Source organism: Eumetopias jubatus, unplaced genomic scaffold, assembly GCF_037043125.1.
Source record: "Eumetopias jubatus isolate StellerSeaLion01/CBP00866 unplaced genomic scaffold, mEumJub1_p1.0 scaffold_6, whole genome shotgun sequence".
NCBI classification, from domain to species: Eukaryota; Metazoa; Chordata; class Mammalia; order Carnivora; family Otariidae; genus Eumetopias; species Eumetopias jubatus.
The window spans coordinates 54,664,505-54,685,188 of record NW_028274812.1 but is presented as its reverse complement, the minus strand read 5'-3'; the positions used below and the strand labels follow the sequence as shown (position 1 = coordinate 54,685,188).

Here is a 20,684-nt window from a genome sequence, read left to right as displayed (position 1 = left end):
TTTATAATTGCAAAGTGTCATTCAATCTCAAATTATCTAAAAAGAGGCATGCTTCTCTCATTTTCAAGACTCCCATGGGTAATTTTTAATACTCTCAGACCAGGAAGGGAATAAATTTAGAAAACACTTAGAAGGATGACAGAACTCAAGAGAGACAGGTAAGTATTTTGACTTGATTCCATCCCACTATGAATGGGATTGACTACAAATACCATGATGGTTGATTTTTTCCTATCATACCCCAAGATTCTACACTTCTATTTCAACAATGTTAGCACATCTAACAGGAAACCCAACTTACCTCAGACCTAAATATCAATAGTATGACAAATAAAAAGTGAGACTGTCATTCTTCGGCATGACCCACATAAACCAGGTTTCTGAAAATTGAAAAAGTTATCTCATCCAGCCTATAAAAAATAAACACACCCTAGAAAGATTGCCAATAAAAGTTACTATCTCTCAATATCAAATCTTGTATATTGTTTTCTTAGCAAATGATCAATTCCTATCTAGTTTGCAGCAAACGGGGGATAAATATAGCAGGACTAATGCATTCGTTGGTTCACCTTTGGCTGACTGCAATATGGTCTATACATTACCACACTATAGACTGGGAGGTCAACTTTGTTAATTACAAGCAGGCTACTTTGGGTCTCTAGATACATAAGGTGCTTGTCAATTCAACTCTATCCATGGTCAGAACTTAGGTCATCCAAATGAAAGACAACACTATGACGGACAAGCAATGATTTACTTTATTTAGGCTGAATTTATACCTTCCTAGTTAACAATGTCAATAATTTGAAAACATATTTTCATTTTCTTGGGGGGGGGGTCACTACCAAGAGTGAGTTATAAACAAGCATATAGAGAGATCTGTGGCCCTCTCCAGTTTTCTTTCATTATGTTCTTCCTTACACCTCGTATCTTTTACTTCTTTGAGAAACTTCTAGACAAGCATGAGACTAAGGAAAGTTAAATCTATTCCCCAATAGGTAACTTGCTTTATATAAACTTCATTTCCAACTTCTGGAAATAATGACAGACACAAAATTTTATTTAATTTTTTAATAAACCATAAAATTTAAATATTCAAATAAAAAGAAACAAAAATAGATATTTAAGCCAGCACTAATTTCTGTGTTTATTCTTCCTCTGGGGATTGGGGCTTGACTTACCTGGGACAAGAGCAGAGTATTACAGTTATGATGCTGGTGTAATAATGAACAAGTAGCAACGGGTAATGGCTAAAATGTACTTTCAAATCTGGAAGTAAAAATCAGCCACTCACTTGAGTCCACTGCAGAAACCTCAAACTAGTTTTGTCTGTAGAAAACTACTATGGCTTACCGTTCTTACCACTTTCTTCTTCACAGCTTAGCACTCCCTGGCATTTTGATCCTTTTGTTCACTGAAGCTCACTTCAGTCTGTCAAAACATCAAGGGGGAAAACCCCCAAACTGAATAGACGAATAAACACTTTTAATGTGAATAATCATATTCAGATCAACCTCTTTTGAAAAAATACAAGTCAGTGGGTTTTTTGTCCTTAAGTAACTCAAATATTGTTATTTTTTTCTGCCTTCACTAAAATGGCACTTTTTATTGACATTTGCCAATTATGTCGAATTTTCTCACGTTGGTACCCTGTTTCTCTTTTTGATTGGGGCTTATCCATTCCATTCCAGAATATCTGATCTTTGACTAACTTTATCTCGTTCTGTGAATAAATATACTATTGTTAATCAGTGGAAATCACAAAAGGAAAAAGGAAGCAGTGAGCACTAGCAGGATCTCACTTCGACATTTGTACAATTTTTATAAGAAAAACATTCATTTTTATTATGGAATCTAAAACCATTATTGTATGATACTATGTCTTTTAGCATATTCAAATGGGTCGACATTCCATGTGGACAGCAAGCTAGCTCACAAGAAACAGTGTGATGCACAAATATATTCAGCTGGTAGAACCCCAGCAGCATGGTAATAAAGTGCAGCAAAAACATCCTTATACTGAGTAAGAACTCCAGGAACCTCTGAATATTTTTGGTAAAGTTGAGGAAAAGCTACTACAGTCAGGAGATTGGTAATCTTTAGACTTCAAAGACTGGCTGCCCGGGGCCATAGTGAAATATTAGACCTGAAGCCAATGAAAACCACTAGCTTAGAAAGGACTGGATTTTCCCAAAAAAGCAAAATTATCTTATACAGATGCTTAGCATACTATGATTTGACAGGTTTACAGTGATAAAACAGCAAAGATAAATGATAACATTCATACCTTTAGCATGTAAAGAACACAGACTTAAAAATTGGCAGCAAGAAATTCTACGACAGCTCCTGAGACAAGTTATCCTACGTCCTCCATCTACTCCACGTCAATGATGACCCACCTGAATGGTGACACAGAGTAAAAACAGTGATCTAGTGTATGTGAGTCAGAAAGTACTGGAAAAGTGACAAAATCGTATGTTATTAAATGACAAAACATATTTAGAGGCTTTATTTAAAAATCTCTCACTGTTCATTATCAAAGTTACAAGATTGTTTGCATACCAATAGACAGACTGTAAACATAGGAAATTTTCATTAAGGAAAGATGGGTTTACTGTAATTGGATCTTTTACAAAAAATTGCTGCAAGTTATTGATAACAGAATTTCTCTTTTACTTTCTTAAGTCTAATTCTCTAGAAAATTAAACCAATGTTTCCACTCCCTCGAGCTCAAGTTCAATCATGGTCACCTTAGGAAATACCCCTGTTTATTTGTTAATCAGAAATACAAATCAAGTGGCACATATTTCCATTTTCTTCTTAGGCCAAAGGTTTCGGCTTCATTATATTTTACAAGAAAACAGAAGACTTGCAGTGGTCCTGTGAAGTCTTTCATGTCGCAGCTGAGGTTTAATGACGGCAGTGGAGGAAAGCAGTGGTGATGCAAAGTAAGACCAGCCCAAGTGCCCTTATCTGACATGGAATCATCTTCCTGTTTGGCTTGTAGTAGTGTTTCTGGTCAGGTTGCCTCCACCAAACCTGATTGAAGCAGAAGGGTGACATGCTCTGGTAAATCCTGTTTAAGGGTGATTCCGTTCAGGCACAGAGTTGATCCTTCAGTCTGTTGGTTGTGGGATGATACTAATATGAAGAAAATTATCTGGGTAGCTCAGATGTTCACTCAGCCACTGCAGAGGTGTTTCCAACATTGGCTCAATTCCATGAATCATCACTTGATTCTTTTTTTCTCCATCTATTCCAAGAAAGAAATCCAACAGTAATGAGGAAGGGTCAAGACAGAAGAAAAAATAATCTGTTGCCTTTTGAGAATCCTCCGTGAGGTAAATGGGTTTAACAGCTTTAACAGGTTAAACCTGGTCTGTCTCCTGAGCAGGAAATGTGGACATGGAGAAAGTTCAAATGTTGCAATATGTATCAGCCAAAACAGAAACCTGAGGGTTGCAATGAATTCTGATAAAAATTCTGTTGCCATATGTGAAAGTATTCATTCTTTCTTAATTACTGTGCTTACCTAAGATTGACGTTAATGAAACTATAGTGGAGAAAACAGCCCATTGTACCCACTGACCAAAATTTATTTTAGTTACACATTAAAAACTGTACTATATGGTTATTAAATATGACAGGTATATGAAGTAGGTCAACACATATTTAAAATATTTAAAATAGAAATATGACTAGAAATCATCAAAAATAAGATCAGTGTTTAGGAAGATGTTTAATGAAACAGATGGGAGCTGTAGGTTAATTTTCAATCAAGTTGTTCAAATATATATCAGAAAGTTTTAAGAGACACGGAGTTATAGTTCTAATGAGAAGGAACTAAGTCTGACTCAGGATTCCTGTTTTAGAGTCACAAAAACTGATTGATTTCTGTTAACACCCATTTGCTAATTAAAAGAGTGCTGCAATTCACATTTTTCTTTCGAATTCAAATTTTACTACAGATTTAAGGTGAATTGTATGTCTTTTATGATTCTGATATGATGTACTAACAACTTTTACAGTAAACAGCAGTTCCCTCTTAACCATTGCTTTGGTTGTTATAAGAAAACAAAGAAAGCAAAACCAAATTCCTTTTCTGAAAGCAAAACAGAACCTTCAAGAAACTTTGTGTCACTCCTCCAGCACACTTCTTGGTTTGTCTCTCTTAATCTCTCCAAAATACAATGTCTAAACGTCTCAGCTTCCTGGAGACAAGGAATGAAACAGAGCTCATGGAACTGTACAAGAGGGAAATACCCTCCTTCCCCCCTTTCTTCTCTGTTTGTCCCTCATGCTCTAATGCCCAGGCAAGATGGGCTGATGAGGTATGGTGAAAATGGCGTGGCTGGCACCTGAAACAAGAGACCCTTTTAAAGAAGTATTTAAACTCCCCCTTAGAGGCAGCACAAGTCCTGGGAGGTGACAGTCAATAGACTGACAATAAGAGAAGATACAGAGAATTGATGAAATGATGCCAAATATACAAAGCTAATAAACACACTCTCAATCCCAAACATGAGCAGAAGTCCCAAAACAAATCCCTGAATCACTGCCGTACTTTAAAACCATTCTGGAAAAAGACATGGCCTCCTAATACTTCCCCCCTAAAAAAATGCTTTCAGGTTTTGATTTTTCTGACAATCTTTGTTGTATCTACACATACTTTTTACACAGCTGCAATCACAGTGCTAATACAATGACTAATTTTCATAATGATGGGAATCATCTATAAATAAAAGATTAAGCAATATACAGAAGACTATAGAAAGCATGGTATTCATACTCTGAGAATATTTTAAATTGTTGGTATTCAAATGGGTAAACCCTCAGCTATCTGGAATGATTCATTCTTTGTTAAGTTCTAGATTGCCAAGGTTTCACTGCATTAAATCTTTCTTAGAATATTTGAAAACACTTCCGGTATAGTTCTCTTCATATTCTTATGTATATTTCTTTGAAATATTTTAATATTCTCAGAATCTTCCTCCTACTTAGCACTGAGTCAAAAAATGAAAAAGCAGTGGTATAAGAGTTCCTTATCTGTAAAATTTTTCCTTAAGCCAGAGCTACCTTTGGATACTTTGAAATAGAGTATAAGAAACAAGTCTCAACTCAAGATCCAAAATATTGTTCCTAAAGCAATATTTAAATGTGAGAGCAAATACAGTATGGCATACAATCCACTCATGCATAGTGTGTTTGAAAGTCAAAAGACCAACGCTGTTACAAAAGGATCGATGGGAGTCTGAGTTGTACAATATAAGGTGGAGAACATAAGCACTATTCAAATACCTTGTAAAACAAACCTAACAAATCATGTTATCAGAGACCTGAACAGGCAGCACTGATTCTCTGGTTTAAATTGGGGCCACTTCTAATATGTAACATAAAAGTGTCACTAAACTCAGATGACTATGGAAATGCATCTAGGACTGTCATATTCCCCAACACAACAGTTTAAGATCTTAAATATATATTTTGTCACTGCCTACATTTATCCAAATACTTCACCGTGTATATTTATCTTTCTTGTTTTCAAACTTGCCCCATTAACACAACTGCCACCAGAGGAATACTTAGAATGGAATAGCAGTTCCCTTGAACTCTTAACTAAAGTTTCCCTCTTACCCATCACTATATCCCCAGTGCCTAGCATGGTGCCCAACACCTAGTAATCAGTCAATGTTTTTAGAGCTTGGATAATCTTGTTGCTGGTAGAAAACACCACCAGAAGACATGACCAAACTGTGCAGAGAAGAGTTTCTGATGGCTGGCACTACTAAGTAGAAGAGCTCTACCTATAAAGACTGTTTTGGTTATTAAAATAGTAAAAAGTCAAAATGTTTCCAGATAAGCCAAGAAGTATATATGCTATCACCTGAACTCATGCTACCATAAAGAACAACAGAGCATGACTAGACATTTTGGTGATAACAGAACAGAATGAAGCAGTGAAGAACTGGCAAGATGTTTCTTGTTTTCCTAAGAGTAGAAAGGAAACACTTGATGATATTGTTAAAGTAAATCATGTTTTTGGTAAATATGTTTTTGTGTTTCAGAATGGGAATCTAGAATTTAATACTTGGGAATTAGAAATATATCACTACAAATCAAATGACTCAGGAGAAGAATGTTATACCAAACCTCACCCACTTAGATTTTTTTAAAAAGGTAGCATGATGCTTTAAAAGTAGGCAAACATTTGAGACAGTAATCAAGTGAACTAGTTCTATATGAAATTCTCTCATACAGAGCACTTTTGGGGAGTAACTCTCATTTTGATATAATTTCAAACTCCTGGAAAAGTTGCAAGAGTAGTACAAGGAATTCCCCTTCACCCAGATTGATCAACTGCTTACATTTTGCCCCATTTGTCTTATCATTCTGTGTGTATACAATTATTTTCTGAATCACATGAGAGTAAATTAGAAATATTGAGCCCTTTCCCCCTAAATGTTAGTGTGTACTTGCTAATAATATTCTTTTACATAACATAGTACAGTCATCAAAATAAAAAAATTAACCGATATAATACTACTGTGTAACCATTTCAAATTTTATCAACTATCCCAATTATTTCTCTCACCTAGCTAGGATCCAGTCCAGGAATCACACATGCATTTAATAGTAGATAGTTTTTGCTTTTCTTAACCTTGACAACTTTGAAAAGCACATGTCATTATTTTGTAAAATGTCCACGTAGCAATTTTTAAACCTAATTATTTTAATTCATCTTGTAAATATGAGGATCATCATTCATAAATACTTTGGGTTTATAAATTAAGGAAAGCACAGAAAAATAAAATCAGAGACACTATTTTCATTAGGTAGAGGAGGAATTCAACTTACTTTAAGAGTTAGATATTAAATCCAAGAAAATCATATATCAACGCAAAGAATATAATAAAATTTCACTTCTGGGGCACCTTGGTGGCTCAATCATTAAGTGTCTGCCTTTGGCTCAGGTCATGATCCCAGGGTCCTGGGATCGTGCCCCACATTGGGCTCCCCGCTCAGCGGGAAGCCTGCTTCTCCCTCTCCCACTCCCCCTGCTTGTGTTCCCTTTCTCGCTTGTCTCTCTCTCTGTCAAATAAATAAATAAAATCTAAAAAAAAAAAAATTCATTTCTTATATTTATCTTACTTATAAATCTAAGGATTCTAAAAGAAGATAAAAATGTAAATATATCACATAATTTTGTATTATCACCAACAGCCTAACAAAAACAAACCCAATTCTTAACTAGCATCTACTTTAAAGTGAACATTTTTAGAGCTGTGTGACATTTTAAGAAAAATATATTCAGACAGATGTTGGTTGTATGATTAGAACGGTAAAGAATTACATATGGAAGTAAAAAGAAAATTTGCATTAGCCACACAAATCATTAATGAAAATTATGAACTTAAAACAATGGTAACTTATGTATATATACAAAAATGATGCCTATATACAGGTGTGTGTATATACAAAATATACACTATGACTATAATGATATACATAATATAAATGAGACATAAGGGCACCTGGGAGGCTCAGTCGGTTGAGCATCCAAGTCTTGATTTTGGCTCACGTCATGATCTCAGAGTCGTGAGACTGAGCCTCGGGTGTCAAGCTCCATGCTGGGGGTGTGGAGCCTCCTTGGGATTCTCTCTCTCTCTCCCCCCACCCCCTGTCAAAATAAATGAAATTTAAAAAATAAAAAGATTAAAAAATAATAAAAAGATTTAAAATATATATATAAATGAGCCAGAAAGGAACAAGGGCCAATTCTGCACTGTTGGTTAACAAGGTGCTACTGGAAGATGAATTGGGAGGCAGGCAAGCTGAATTCCCCTTCTGGTAATGAAGGACTCTTGAGTAGGCCTCAGATCTCTTTCAGGGTGTCTCCTTATATATAAAATGAAGAAGTCTGTGTAGATCCATGGTTTGCAAATCTGACTGATGATCAGAATCATTTGGGAAATTTAAAAAAATATATAAGCTGGGCCCCTCTCCAAACCTTCTGAATCAAACTCTGGGATAAATGTTCCCTTAAATGAATCTTATGATAATAAGGGTGTAGAATTTGCCCTTAAATAAAATCTTACGCAGAAACCCGGTATATAATACAGGGGAGGGCGGGGCAGCTTTGGCTGATGTAGGATTGCGCATCTCCCAAATCCTGCTGCTTGCTGACTTACAACCCATGGTTAATTCCTGATATGACTCCATGGGTCAGTTTGTAAACCATGCTCTAGAATAGAGGATCACTAACATGTCTTACAGTTCTAGTATGAGTCTTTTATGCTTAAACAGCAAAATATTTCAGAGTTCAAACTAGCATAATTCACTAGTTTTGAATTCTTAGGCAAATCATTTAATCTTCTGAGTCTCAGCTTCCTCCTCTCATAGTGTGGATAAAGAATTCCAATCTCCAGGGTTGCGTGGAGATTGAGATATCCAAGTAGAGCACTTAGCACACAGCCTAACACAAGGTTTGGACCCAGTAGGAACCCAGTGAAATGACTTTCTTCCCCACTCCTCCCTCCTGCTCACTCCCCTAAAACACAAGAGTGTTGAAAATCTTACAGAGTAAGTAAAGACAAAAGACTAGTTTTTAAAAGATCATGGTTTAGTAACAAAAAGTAAACACTCATTGTAACTCTTTTCCTGTAATACGAAGTTATGGGAATAAGGTAATTCTTTCAGTACTAAGAGGTATCAAAAGATATATAAAAACCATGGATTCAATTACATGATTAGCACGCAAAGGGCTGTGAGAATTTGGCCTAATGTTAATATACACTCTGAATTATTCAGTCCCATTATTATGCAGTCCCATACATTTTATGATGTGCTAAAAAAAAAGAAAGATTACAACAAAAACCCGAACACTCAATTATTATGCAAACAACAGAATGAATGACAGTTTAAAAAATTCCTTAAGCACTGTAAACCCTCTGAATTAAATTAGTAGTGCTCTCAACATGTATATTTAGTAAAGCATATCACTGACAAATCAAATGAGCCCTACTGTATTACTGTTATGTTATTTAATAGACTTCAGGTAACGTTCTTATTTTTTTATTTTTATTTTTTAAGAGGCAAAAATTCAGGTAGGGGGGAAGAAACTTTACAAAAAAATCTTTGTTATATATCTAAAAATATATCATTATTTGAGAAATGACAATATGAGAGGAATCTCTGCCTTTTAGAGATTTCTATTAGCAATGGCTCAAATCTTCCCCATCTCGATCTGCATTTTAGTCCTTATATTTTGGTCAATTTTCTGTAAGGAGTATGACCTAAATGTCTTTAAAAATAGGTTAGCTGAGAAGGTTAGCTGAGATTCTAGAGAGATCCATGGGTTTCATTTTTACTTTTAACTAGTATACTAAATATGTATATCTCCTTGAATTTAAAGGAAGCTAAAGAAATGGATGTTATATCCTCAAAGGTAAATGCTTTAATCAGAAAATTTCAGTTTAATTTTCTTAGCTCCTACTTGTGAACATGCAATAGAAGAAATCTAAGGCTAAATGCTGTAACCATTATGTTTAGCTTTGTGGTTTCACATTTGTATTTTATAATTCAGCAAAAAACAACTTGATTTGTTATCTTGGAATGTGTGATGCTGAAGATAAAACTTTGGAAAAATACTTAATACTTCTGAAAAAGTTTTAAACAAATGAAGAGATGAGCTTTTGGATTACCACTAGTCTGAACAATTGTGTTCTGTCTGACAAATTCTTTAACCTCTGATATGTTCATTAGTAAACGCCAACTAATTGAATCCATCGACATGAAAAACCACAGGCAGAAATCTGAAGTGCATACATCATGCTGAAGGATTTTGACTCAGCCTCAGCAGTAATAGTCAGTGAGGTCAGGTCAAAGAGGGTTAAACCAAGCCAGGATATAGCCAAAGGAATACATCAAACGCTGATTTTAAAAGGGCAATTAATCTTAGACAGAAATGCTTCCTGGGGAATGAGATCTCAATCTTAAGAGCACACTACATGATGTAGTAGTAAAAATGAACATATACAAGCTTACAGAGCTTTTATCCTATGATCACAAACAGAAGGAGAGTGCTGTTTATCAGAGAAATATAAACCCATTTAAAAATACTTACATTAACTTCTTCCGGATCTATACTCACTTAGCAGTACAGGTCTTAATGAACATATAATATCACAGTTAATATATGCCACATATCTCCTTCCATGTGTAATTTTTATATTTTATATATTTTAAAAATTATTTCTGCCCCAAACAGTCCCAGAACATTCTTAACAAGATTTTCAAAACATGTCCATGTTAATTTTTTCATGGACTTCTGCTTATAATCCATAAACCAAACTTTAAACAAAAATAAATTTGCTAGATAATTAAAAGAAAAGTGCATTAACTTAAGAGACTGTTAAGACCATCTTAAACTGATTAAAAGCCTCCTGGTAATTAGATAAAAATTTGATAAAAGTTAGAAATTTAAACTTATTCTTTTAAACTCAAAAAACAAAACAAAACTTTGAAAATATAGGTTCAAATGTTTTTGATCTGCTTTCATAAAATGACCCAGTATAATTCTAGTTGAGTGTAACAGGGACCATTAATATTTGTCAAGTATGAATTACAAGATAGTTCATTGTTTTATTTAAAATGTAAGCAATAATTACACTGTTTATATATGGTTCAAGTAAGGTCTCACAAGACTGTTTTAATGAAGAGATGACTAGCTTTTAATCACCTGCATGTGTTATTATTTTGTTAAGGGAATTTTATTTTCTAGTGTTAAAGATGAAATTGTGCAAGTGTCTACACCCACTTTTTAAAAAGTCAGGTTAATTCATTTAACTTCTTGAGATTTAGATAAAGAACAATAATTGAGAGGAAATCAGAGGCATCTTCTTTTTTTTTTTTTTAAAGATTTTATTTATTTATTTGACAGAGAGAGAGACACAGCGAGAGAGGGAACACGAGCAGGGGGAGCGGGAGAGGGAGAAGCAGGCTGCCCGCCGAGCAGGGAGCCCGATGCGGGGCTCGATCCCAGGACCCTGGGATCGTGACCTGAGCCGAAGGCAGACGCTTAACGGCTGAGCCACCCAGGCGCCCCCAGAGGCATCTTCTGACAGGTACAGTAATCTCATCTCCACTCAGGGAGAATAAGGAAAATTAAGTTTATTATTTCTTTGACTTCAGAAAAGATATATGTAATGGACTAAGTCATTAACAGATTCTGTATCACCAAGATGCGTCCATACTGTCCATGTGGTGGAAAAAGCACAAAGATGGAGGGAGAGTGAAACAGTCAAGGCAAAGAATTTCCCTCATTTCAGTTTAGAATTTGATGGCAGAAAAGAAACTGTGACTATCAAGCTTAAACTGAGCCTAACAAATTGCTTCTGTCCAAACTTGAGTACAGATTTTTGCCCATGAGGGCTGTATTTAAAAGAGCTTCTTGAACTCCCATTGTGAATGCACTACGTCACTCTTTCACATAAAATCTGCATCCAGTGAGGGAGAGAGAACAATGAAGAGCAGGGAATGTCAGGACAAGACTGAAAGGGCTAGTGACCAGTGACCCAGGCCCACAGACGAGACCAGACTCACAGTATCTCAGCAGAGCTATGAATGAGCCTTCAATGATTACTTGTGATTCGCTGAAACTTCGAATAAATGTGGGAACTACTGCTTAGGGTCTTCAATGAAAAACTTTCACCAACAGCAACACTTTCAGACCCCCCTACCTTTAGATTTTTACATTAAATATATTTTAACAAGTGCATGATAATTGAGCTGGCTGCAATGATTAAGTAGATGCCCTAGCTTCTTTCTTGCCAGAGCCAGATTTCGAGCATATTCTAATCATTTATTAAAAAAAAAAAAAAGTAAAAATCAGTGGTGGAGAACTCTTGCCATAATCTGATATATAAGCAGTTACAATGTCAGTTTACATTTAAAGTTCATCATAAATTTATACCTTCTGTGCATACATCAAATATCAAGTACCTGTCTTTGCAGAGTGGGATTATCAAGAAACAAGAAAAAACTGCTTCTAACTCTACTTTGTACATTTCTTATGCGTACAGTTATTTGGAAAAAGAAATTTAAAAAACTGCAGGAAAAAGATGTTAACTGTAAAACCCTGGAAAAATATGATTATGAAATCTCACTTCAACAAATTCATTGTTTAAGCCCTATAAATGAGGCTGGTAGCAGGATCTATCATCCGTATTTTACAAAATAAGAAACCTGGATCCATTAAAAAAAAAAGAAAGAAAAAACAAACAACTAAATGACCTTCCAAATCAGTGTGAAGGTAAAAGGGATATTACAATGAAAACAAATTCTAAATGAGTGAAAAAAGAAGTACTGAAATTGTAAAACCTATTATTCTTACTCCTAAACCCTCGTTCTGATGAAGTTTGGGGGTTTGTAGGTTTTAGGTTTCTGTGGCATGAATTTGAGAACTGAAATACCACCTCTTTTGGAGGGGGTCAACATTAGCATGCTGACGGAAGTGACTACTGCTGGCTCAAGCCTCAAATCACAAGGTATCAATCAACCAGCTTTAATTCTAACACTCAAAGGGTCTGCCTCATATGAATAACATGAGATTTTGATGTTTCTTTTCTCTAACTGCTCTATATCTGAAAAAAATTATAACATCAAACAGTGAATTCAGTTTATAAACATCCTAATCTTAGGTTACAGAGCAAAGGAGAAAAAACGGTGAATGCACCATCTTCCTTTACTTTTTGTAAAAAACTATTTTGCTGTTTCTCATAAAAATAAAGCAATATAACTTTTTAAAGATTTTATTTATTTGAGAGAGAGTATGAGCAGGGGGAGTGGCAGAGGGAGAGGGAGAAGCAGACTCCCCGCTCAGCAGGGAGTCGGAAGTGGGGGTCTGATCCCAGGACCTGGGGATCATGATTGAGCCAAAGGCAGACACTTAACCTTAACCGACTAAGCCACCCAGACACCCCTAAAGCAATATAATTTTTAAGTTAGACTACCTAAATGGGGTATAATTACCCCTAACCCTAGTTGTTAACATTATCTTCCAATGTACTAACCAAGCAAACAGTCAATCACTTAGCTCCTCAGTGCTTTTCCCACATTTCTGATGTCACTGAAAGTTTTCTTCACATTTATGGGAGAGAAGCAGGAAAATGTGGCTAGTCCCTCAGTAAACAGAGTAGGGAAATTTTAGACGAGCATTTTTGACCAGGTATTACCTCTAGCAACCAGCTCCAGGTAGCTGGTGAAGGATTCTACTTCTGTGGTGCTCCTGCAGTATATCTGACCTGGTCTCTCCTTTTCATCTAATTTCTGCTCATCTTTTAAGACAGCTCAGTCTTCACTACCTCATCCAGAACAGATAAGAGCAATTCCAGGTGCTTCCTAATATTCTTTGCATATCTCCATTCCTGCACACACCACACCTGGGCAGCTTTCTGCCCATTCCAACTGTACCAAAGTTTCATAAAGGCAGGAACTACATCTCATACCTCTTACTGTCTCCAGTGCCAGAAGTCAGTATGACATAAAGGAAATGACTGACAAAGAATAAAATCCACAACATCAAATGGAAACCAAAAGTTAAATGGTAGTCGGGAAGGGTCTCAAGGAGTAAATAAATTCCCAGGAAGCAGAGCAGAGATGGAAATGCAAAGAGCCAAGCGGTTACAGGATTGTACTTGTTGGTAAAAGAGATGCCGGGAAACTTCACTGATTTGCCACAGAATGTAAGCCTTTCCCTACACATACACTCTGTCTGTACAATAGCATATATGAATTCAGGTTTGAACCAGCCCAACTGTGACAGGACTGATCACCTGGAACCCTGATATAAACTTATCAAAGTGAAAATGGACATTTTTATTCTCGTAAGCCTAACTTCCTAGGTTCTTATATATTACATTAGAAAACTGGGGAATAAAATATGATTGGGCAAAAGCTTATCGCTGTTCTGTATTCTCTAAAGTAAAAGAATAAAAGCTATGTTTTAAAATTTCTGTTATTACTTTTTTGTAAGTTGTTTTTAATGAACAAAGCAAGAAGTATTTCACTCAGGTCTGGTACAGAAGCTTAGCTCTGAGTCATTTTAACTACAGCTGACACCACAAAAAAAATTTACCTGAGCTCACCTTGATTATTTCCTGTTACCTCTAATTTGGCTAACTCCTCTAGCCACTTACAAAACAAAACAAAAAAAAGGAACACACAAAGCAGCTCATCATTAGTTACCCCACGAGAACAATGACCTAAGCACATCTTCATAAATATCAGTACATTCTACTTTCATAGGATGAAATAAGGCAAAATTCCTTCATGCATGAATCACTTGTTGTAAGGAGTAGTAGACAATGGTGCCCCATAACATTTATGAAGTACTTTCTCTTTTTATCATGTGCTGACAGCCACTTCTTATCCACACACACCCAATCTTAAAGTCTTTCGCTTTCAACTTAAGTCGGGCGCAGGTGTTTCAAAATGCTTCACATTTGACAATACCACAGGTGTACTGAACCAGACGGTAAACAGTTCTTTACTGAAACAGTGACTTGATGTTTTGGATACCCCCACAGATCCTGAAATGACAGTTATTTTCCAATATGAGGTTACAAAAGGAAGAGGCAAATAAAAGTTTTTCCAAAGATAAGATACTGGTGTTAGAAATGTGGCCTCCTCTGGTATGAAAGGTGCTATTTCTATCATTTCAACGAAGCATGTGTATAGTATGTGTGTACTCTAATCAATGTAAGCATGTGACAGCTGGGAAAAGTCTGTCACAAAGATATCCACCGATAGCATCTGAAATTGCCTAAAAGGCAGATCTGTGGATTACAGTTGTGAGTGGCTACCTCACTGGTCCTCTTCAAAAAAAATGTAAGGGAAATCACACTGTGCAGGTTGGGCAGGCTACACAGTTAGGACAGCTCAAAAGCCTTTAAAAGAATAAAATGCTTCACACATTTGTGTGCCATTACTGTGCAGGACCACGCTAATCTTGTATGTATAGTTGTGATCTGGGTGTAGGAATGGCAAACGAGCACAAACGTACATTCTGACAGAGTGCGCCAGCTCAAAGCACATGACTGCTTTTCATTTTCATGTCTGAATGTCATAGCCACCATTTTATAAGTTCAACAAGAAAGTGGCCAGAATTACATACAGGAACAAACAAAAGAACAAAATGGACAAAACAACAGTAGAAGTTCAGGTTCCTAAGATCATACCAGTAAATACTATAGGAGAGAACAGCATGAAGGCAAGATCAGGTACTAAAACATAAATCATAGAATAAAGAGTTAGGAAAAAGCAAACATTTCAGAATGTTATTTTAAAGTAAACAAAAAAGTTAAAAGGTTGAAAAAGTGAAAATGAAAACAAATGGAAGCACGCTATAGCAAAAAAACCCCACTAAACCAGGAGATGGAGATTTGAGTTCTAAACCTAGTTCTGCAACTAAGAAGCTTAGCTAGACCTTAGCTACTCATCTAAGAAATCAAGAGACTGAACTAAATTAACTTTAAGGCTTTATAATTAAAGATTCTTTAAAGATGTCAAATACAAAATTAACACCCAACCAATTTCTTCCTGTTCTCTAGTAAATTTCCCTTCAACACTGTGTCTTTGTTAATTTTGCTGCTGTCTGGGGCATACATCATTACAGAACAGTCTTCTTCCAAGGGTTTGAGTTTCTTTGTGATGTTCTCACTCAGTAGGCAAGGACCTTTTTTTTTTTAAAGATTTTATTTATTTGATAGAGAAAGAGAGAGAGAGCACACAAAAGCAGGGGGAGCAGCAGACAGAGGGGGGAGGAGAAGCAGGCTGCCTGCTCCCAATGCAGGGCTCGATCCCAGGACCCCAGGACCAAGAACTGAGCTGAAGGCAGACACTTAACGACTGAGCCACTGAGGCACCCCAGGCAAGGATCTTATAAAGAAGTAAATTTTAAATGACATAAAGTTTTTCAAAGTAGACTGTCAAAAAATATCTAAGAAAAGAACAGTAAAGGGGCGTCTGGGTGGCTCAGTCAGTTCACTGTCTTGACTCTTGATTTCAGGTCAAGTCATGATCTCCTGGGTCCTGCGTCAGGCTCCATGCTGGGTGTGGGGCCTGCTTAAGATTCTCTCTCCCTCTGCCTCTCCCTGCTTCACTCTCTAAAAAGAAAGAACAGTAAGGTAGCCATTTCAATATAAACTTAAATTTCAATTGCTCTTTTTTTTTTTTAACTGAAGTAGAGTTAACATATGAGTTTCAGGTGTACAACACAGTGATTCAACATTTATGTACATTATGAAATGATCACCACCGTAAGTCTAGGTACCATCTGTCACCATATAATTTCAATTACTCTTAGTTGATAAAAGTATTCTAAAAAAGAATGAAAAATACAGTACAGAGAAATGAGTAACTGAAAGCCAATGCTTGCAGATGGGACAGGTATGAAGTATATGAGTCCCATTTCTGTTAACAATAAAAATGATTAATACCTTAATTATATTTCAAATGGAAAAACTAATTTATATTCCCAAATCCTCAAGAATGTGGCAAAACAGACAAACAGATTTAAAAAGAAAACAAAAAACCAATCCTTATAGCATGGAGAAAATCAAATGGAATGATAAGATTATTCCTGAATCAATAAAAGTTACTGGGAGTTTCTCAGTGAAAATTTCTGTAACCTTAGTTCAAAAATAAAAGTTTACTTAAAGAGCTCTATAAGGAGATACAAGAAAATGGCAATACTGGTTGTCCCTGGAGAGGGAAACTGAATTAGGGTTTGGTAGATATAGGTAGGATGAGAGACTTTTCAATAAATTCCTTTATGTACTTTCTGATTTTGAAACTAAATAAACATTTTTATATTATTTAACTGAAGATAATAATTAAAAAACTTTAATAGGGCCTCATGAAAATGAAATACTTTTACTTTTCAAAAGAAAATTAAGACATGTCATAGACTAGTAGAAAATAATTGCAAATCATATGTCTGATAAAGACTTGTATCCTGGGATGCCTGGCTGGCTCAGTCGAAAGAGCAAGTGAATTTTAATCTCAGGATTGTGAGTTCGAGCTTCATGCTGGGTACAGAGATTACTTAAATAAATAAGACTTAAAAAGAAAAAAATACTTGTATCCAGAATTGACAAATAACTCTCAAAACTCAGTAGTAAGATGAAAACTCCATGAAAAAATGAGAGAGGCATCTGAACAGACATTTCACCAAATATATCCACAAATAATAATAAGCACATGAAAATATACCAACATGTTTAGTCATTAAGGAAATAAAAAATAAAACCAAGAGATACCACTAGACAACCACTAGGAAGGCTATAATAAAACAAAAAATATGTTGCCAAGGATGCAAAGCTGGTAGGACAGTAAAATGATGCAGCCACTTGGCCAAAATTTAGCAGTTTCTTGAAAAATTAAACACAAACCTACCATATGACCTAGCAATTCCATTCCCGGGAATCTACTCAAGAAAAATGTAAACGTATGTCCACACAAAAACCTGTATGCAAATGTTCACAGCAGCATTATACATAAAAGTGAAAAGCTGAAACAATCCAAATACCCATCAGTGAATGAATAAACAAAATATGATATATATACCCAACCAAATACTATTCAGTAATAAAAAGGAACAAACTACTGACACATGCTACAATATGGATGAAACCCAAAAACATTACACTAAGTGAAAAGAACCAGTTGCAATTTCATACGATTGCATTTATGCAAGACACCCAGAAGGAGTACATTACGGGGATAGCAAGTAGACCAGCAGTTGTCTACAACTGGCAGTAGGGGCAGAGATGAGCTGCAAACAAGCACAAGGGAATTTCTGAAGTGATAGAAACGTTTTAAAACTACATTATGGTGATAGCTGCACAACTTACAAATTTATTAAAACTAAAAACTGAAGTGCAAAAAACTATTTAACTGAAATTCTTACTGAAAACTAAAATTACACAGCAATAAAGATAGTATTCTAATCAACTTAATATTAACTGTGCCAGATTTAACAATCCTCAATAGTGTTTCAGGTAATGACACAAGGGAAGAATTCAGTACGTGAAATACTGAGTAAACATTTTTACCCTAGCACAAGAGATATGAGGATGTGTAAGACACCATCAAAACCCTTGCCTATGGAGTGTAGTAGAGCACGTGATGACAAATGATACAGTAAGACCTTACACAGTGATATTTATAACCTCCTAAACCAATGAAACTTTTTAATTTCAACAATTTTGAGTAGCAGTCAATGATCTTTTTCATCAATCCCTTATGGTACTGGTTCTGATGGTATCTTAGATGCCCCCCTTCACTCCTCCTATTGAGCATTTGTGCACTTTAGAAGAGCTAGATACAGGAATGTCAAGAAAGGCAAAGCAAATTTGATTAAGGGAAATAGTTATAGTCATAGACCAAATGACCTATTTTATTAGTTCCATATTCTTTGTTTAGTGATTTAGGCTGAAATATCAACATTCCCCTAGTCTCACTTTGTTTCCAATTGTGGCTGTTAGGCAAACTATTTCCTTAGACACTAACATGCTTCTTGAACTGTGTGATATAGTTAATTAGTTAGGTAAGTAATAATACAATTACCCCAACTTAGAATATGTTAATAAGAAACATACCATTATCTACTGAAGTTATATTGTTATAATAATATTATTTATTATGCCTTACCTCTTTCTATAAAGGACAAAGTAGCAAGTTTAAAAATTTCTCTACATAATAAATACAAGTCTGTACAACATATTAACAAATATAGTAGCATTCCACTGAAATTTCCCTAATAGCTTGGTAACCAACAGAACTATGATTGCAAGTCATTCAGTAACAAGGTGATCAAATTATGGTACATTGATATAAAGGACCATAGTGCTGCTATTTAAAAAACAGCTTTAAAGAATTCTTAATGACTAAACCTATGCTCATGTTGTTAGGTGAAAGATGCAGCAGGACATAAAATTTTATAAACACATATACAACCCTCTCAAACAGTCAAGTGTCCAAATGCATGTGTGTGTCAATTGTGCTCTCTCTGAGTTAGGGGACGATAGCATTTTTCTTCTTTTATTGTTTTTCCATTTTCTTTGTCTTCCTTATATTGCAATTAGGAAAATAGAATCCAGCTATTTTTATATTTTTCCTTTGCCTACAGGAAATTAACTTTAACCTAAGCTATAAAATGAGGACTATGAAATAGGATAAGTTCTTAATTGCACATATGAAATGTCAATGCCTAAGCAAGCAATGCTGAAACATTAGGAAGTGGCAGAAAATTCAAATAAAATATTTATCCGTTATTCAGTATTTTGAACTTTAAAATATTAACCAAAGGGAAGAAAATTTTTTAACCATCTCTTATTCCTTTAGAATGAGGAGACACAATGCAAAATGTAAAATAGTATTTACCAGAACTGAACCCACAAACGAAAGACCCAGGACACCAGAGATATGGTTAAGAGAGTAATTAAAAAGCAGTATTATTTTATTTTGCCAAAGAGAGTCAATTCCTTAGTGTCAATAATTTATAAAATAATAAATTAAATATTAAGTGTTTGTTTCAAAAGATTGTTCCCTACGAGATAATGAAAATATTTTCCTCAAGTAACCAGTAAATGTTATTTATAAATGCAGAATGCTTATGTTATACCTCAGTAACAAAGAGAAATGAAAGAAATGTTTTCATGTTGCTGACTATATTACCTTCAGGAGCAATTGCAGAAGGACAAACTTCTTTGAGGAGATCGCCTAGTGTATGCAATTGTCCATCTGCAGCCACAGGACGAAAAAGCTTCTGAATGAAAGGTCGTTCGGTTGTTGTCTATTTGAAAAATGAAAAAAGAATTCAAACGATTAAGTCTTTGTTGCTGTGAATTACAAATCAATAGATCAGAAATTTAAAGCTGGCATGAGATGCCTTCTGATATAGTGTAATCAGAAGCATACGATATCACAAATGTGGTAATATTACCAAAAATGCTTAACATAAAATCAAGTAAATCTAATCACAAGGAAGCAATCAGACAAATCCAAAACGTGTGACACTAAAGACAACCGGCCAAAAAAGAAAAGGAGAGAAAAGAAAACACAAGACAACTGGCTTCAACTCTTCAGATAAGTCAAAGGCAGAACAAAACAATACAAAAAGCTTAAAAAGGATTGGTGAGATATAACAACTAAATACAAAAATAAATCTTGACTGAATACTGGGTTGGAGGGGAAAATCAGCTATAAAAGACATTTTTAGAATAACTGAGGAAATGCAGAATGAACATTAGATAATATTACCGAATTAACATCAAATTCTTAATGGTTTTAAGGACAATATCCTTTAAGAAATTCACGCTTACATATTTAGGGATGAGGAGTATGCTGTCTGAAACATACCTTCAAATGGTTGAGAGAGAGTGCGCACAAGCGCACATGAGCACAAATGTGGGAAAATATTAACTACTGGACAATCTAGGTGAACGGTATACAGTCTTAGTTGTTTTATTATTTTAATTTTTCTATACATTTGAAAATTTTTAAGAATTTTTTTCTCATAGAGAACTGATGGTTGCTAGAGGGGAGGAAAGTGGGGGAATGGAAAAAGTGGGTGAAGGGGACTGGGAAATACAGGCTTCCAGTTATGGAATTAATAAGTCACA

The 20,684-nt window shown here is 35.3% G+C and overlaps 1 protein-coding gene across 3 annotated transcripts in view; it reads right to left on the bottom strand.

Moving 5' to 3' along the window:
- Positions 1-833: 833 nt before the first annotated feature.
- The window catches only part of ATG5 (autophagy related 5), a 123,470-nt gene continuing 103,619 nt past the window's right edge, over positions 834-20,684 (bottom strand). For 2 of the 3 annotated variants that reach the window (XM_028104239.2, XM_028104238.2), the window contains exons 7-8: positions 19,738-19,855; positions 834-3,253 (exon numbers count right to left, since the gene is read on the bottom strand). In XM_028104239.2, the coding sequence (XP_027960040.1) occupies positions 3,117-3,253; positions 19,738-19,855 (255 nt within the window). In that variant the 3' untranslated portion in view covers positions 834-3,116. The remainder of the gene's footprint in view (positions 3,254-19,737; positions 19,856-20,684) is intronic. The other variant, XM_088023911.1, reaches the window with a different exon arrangement.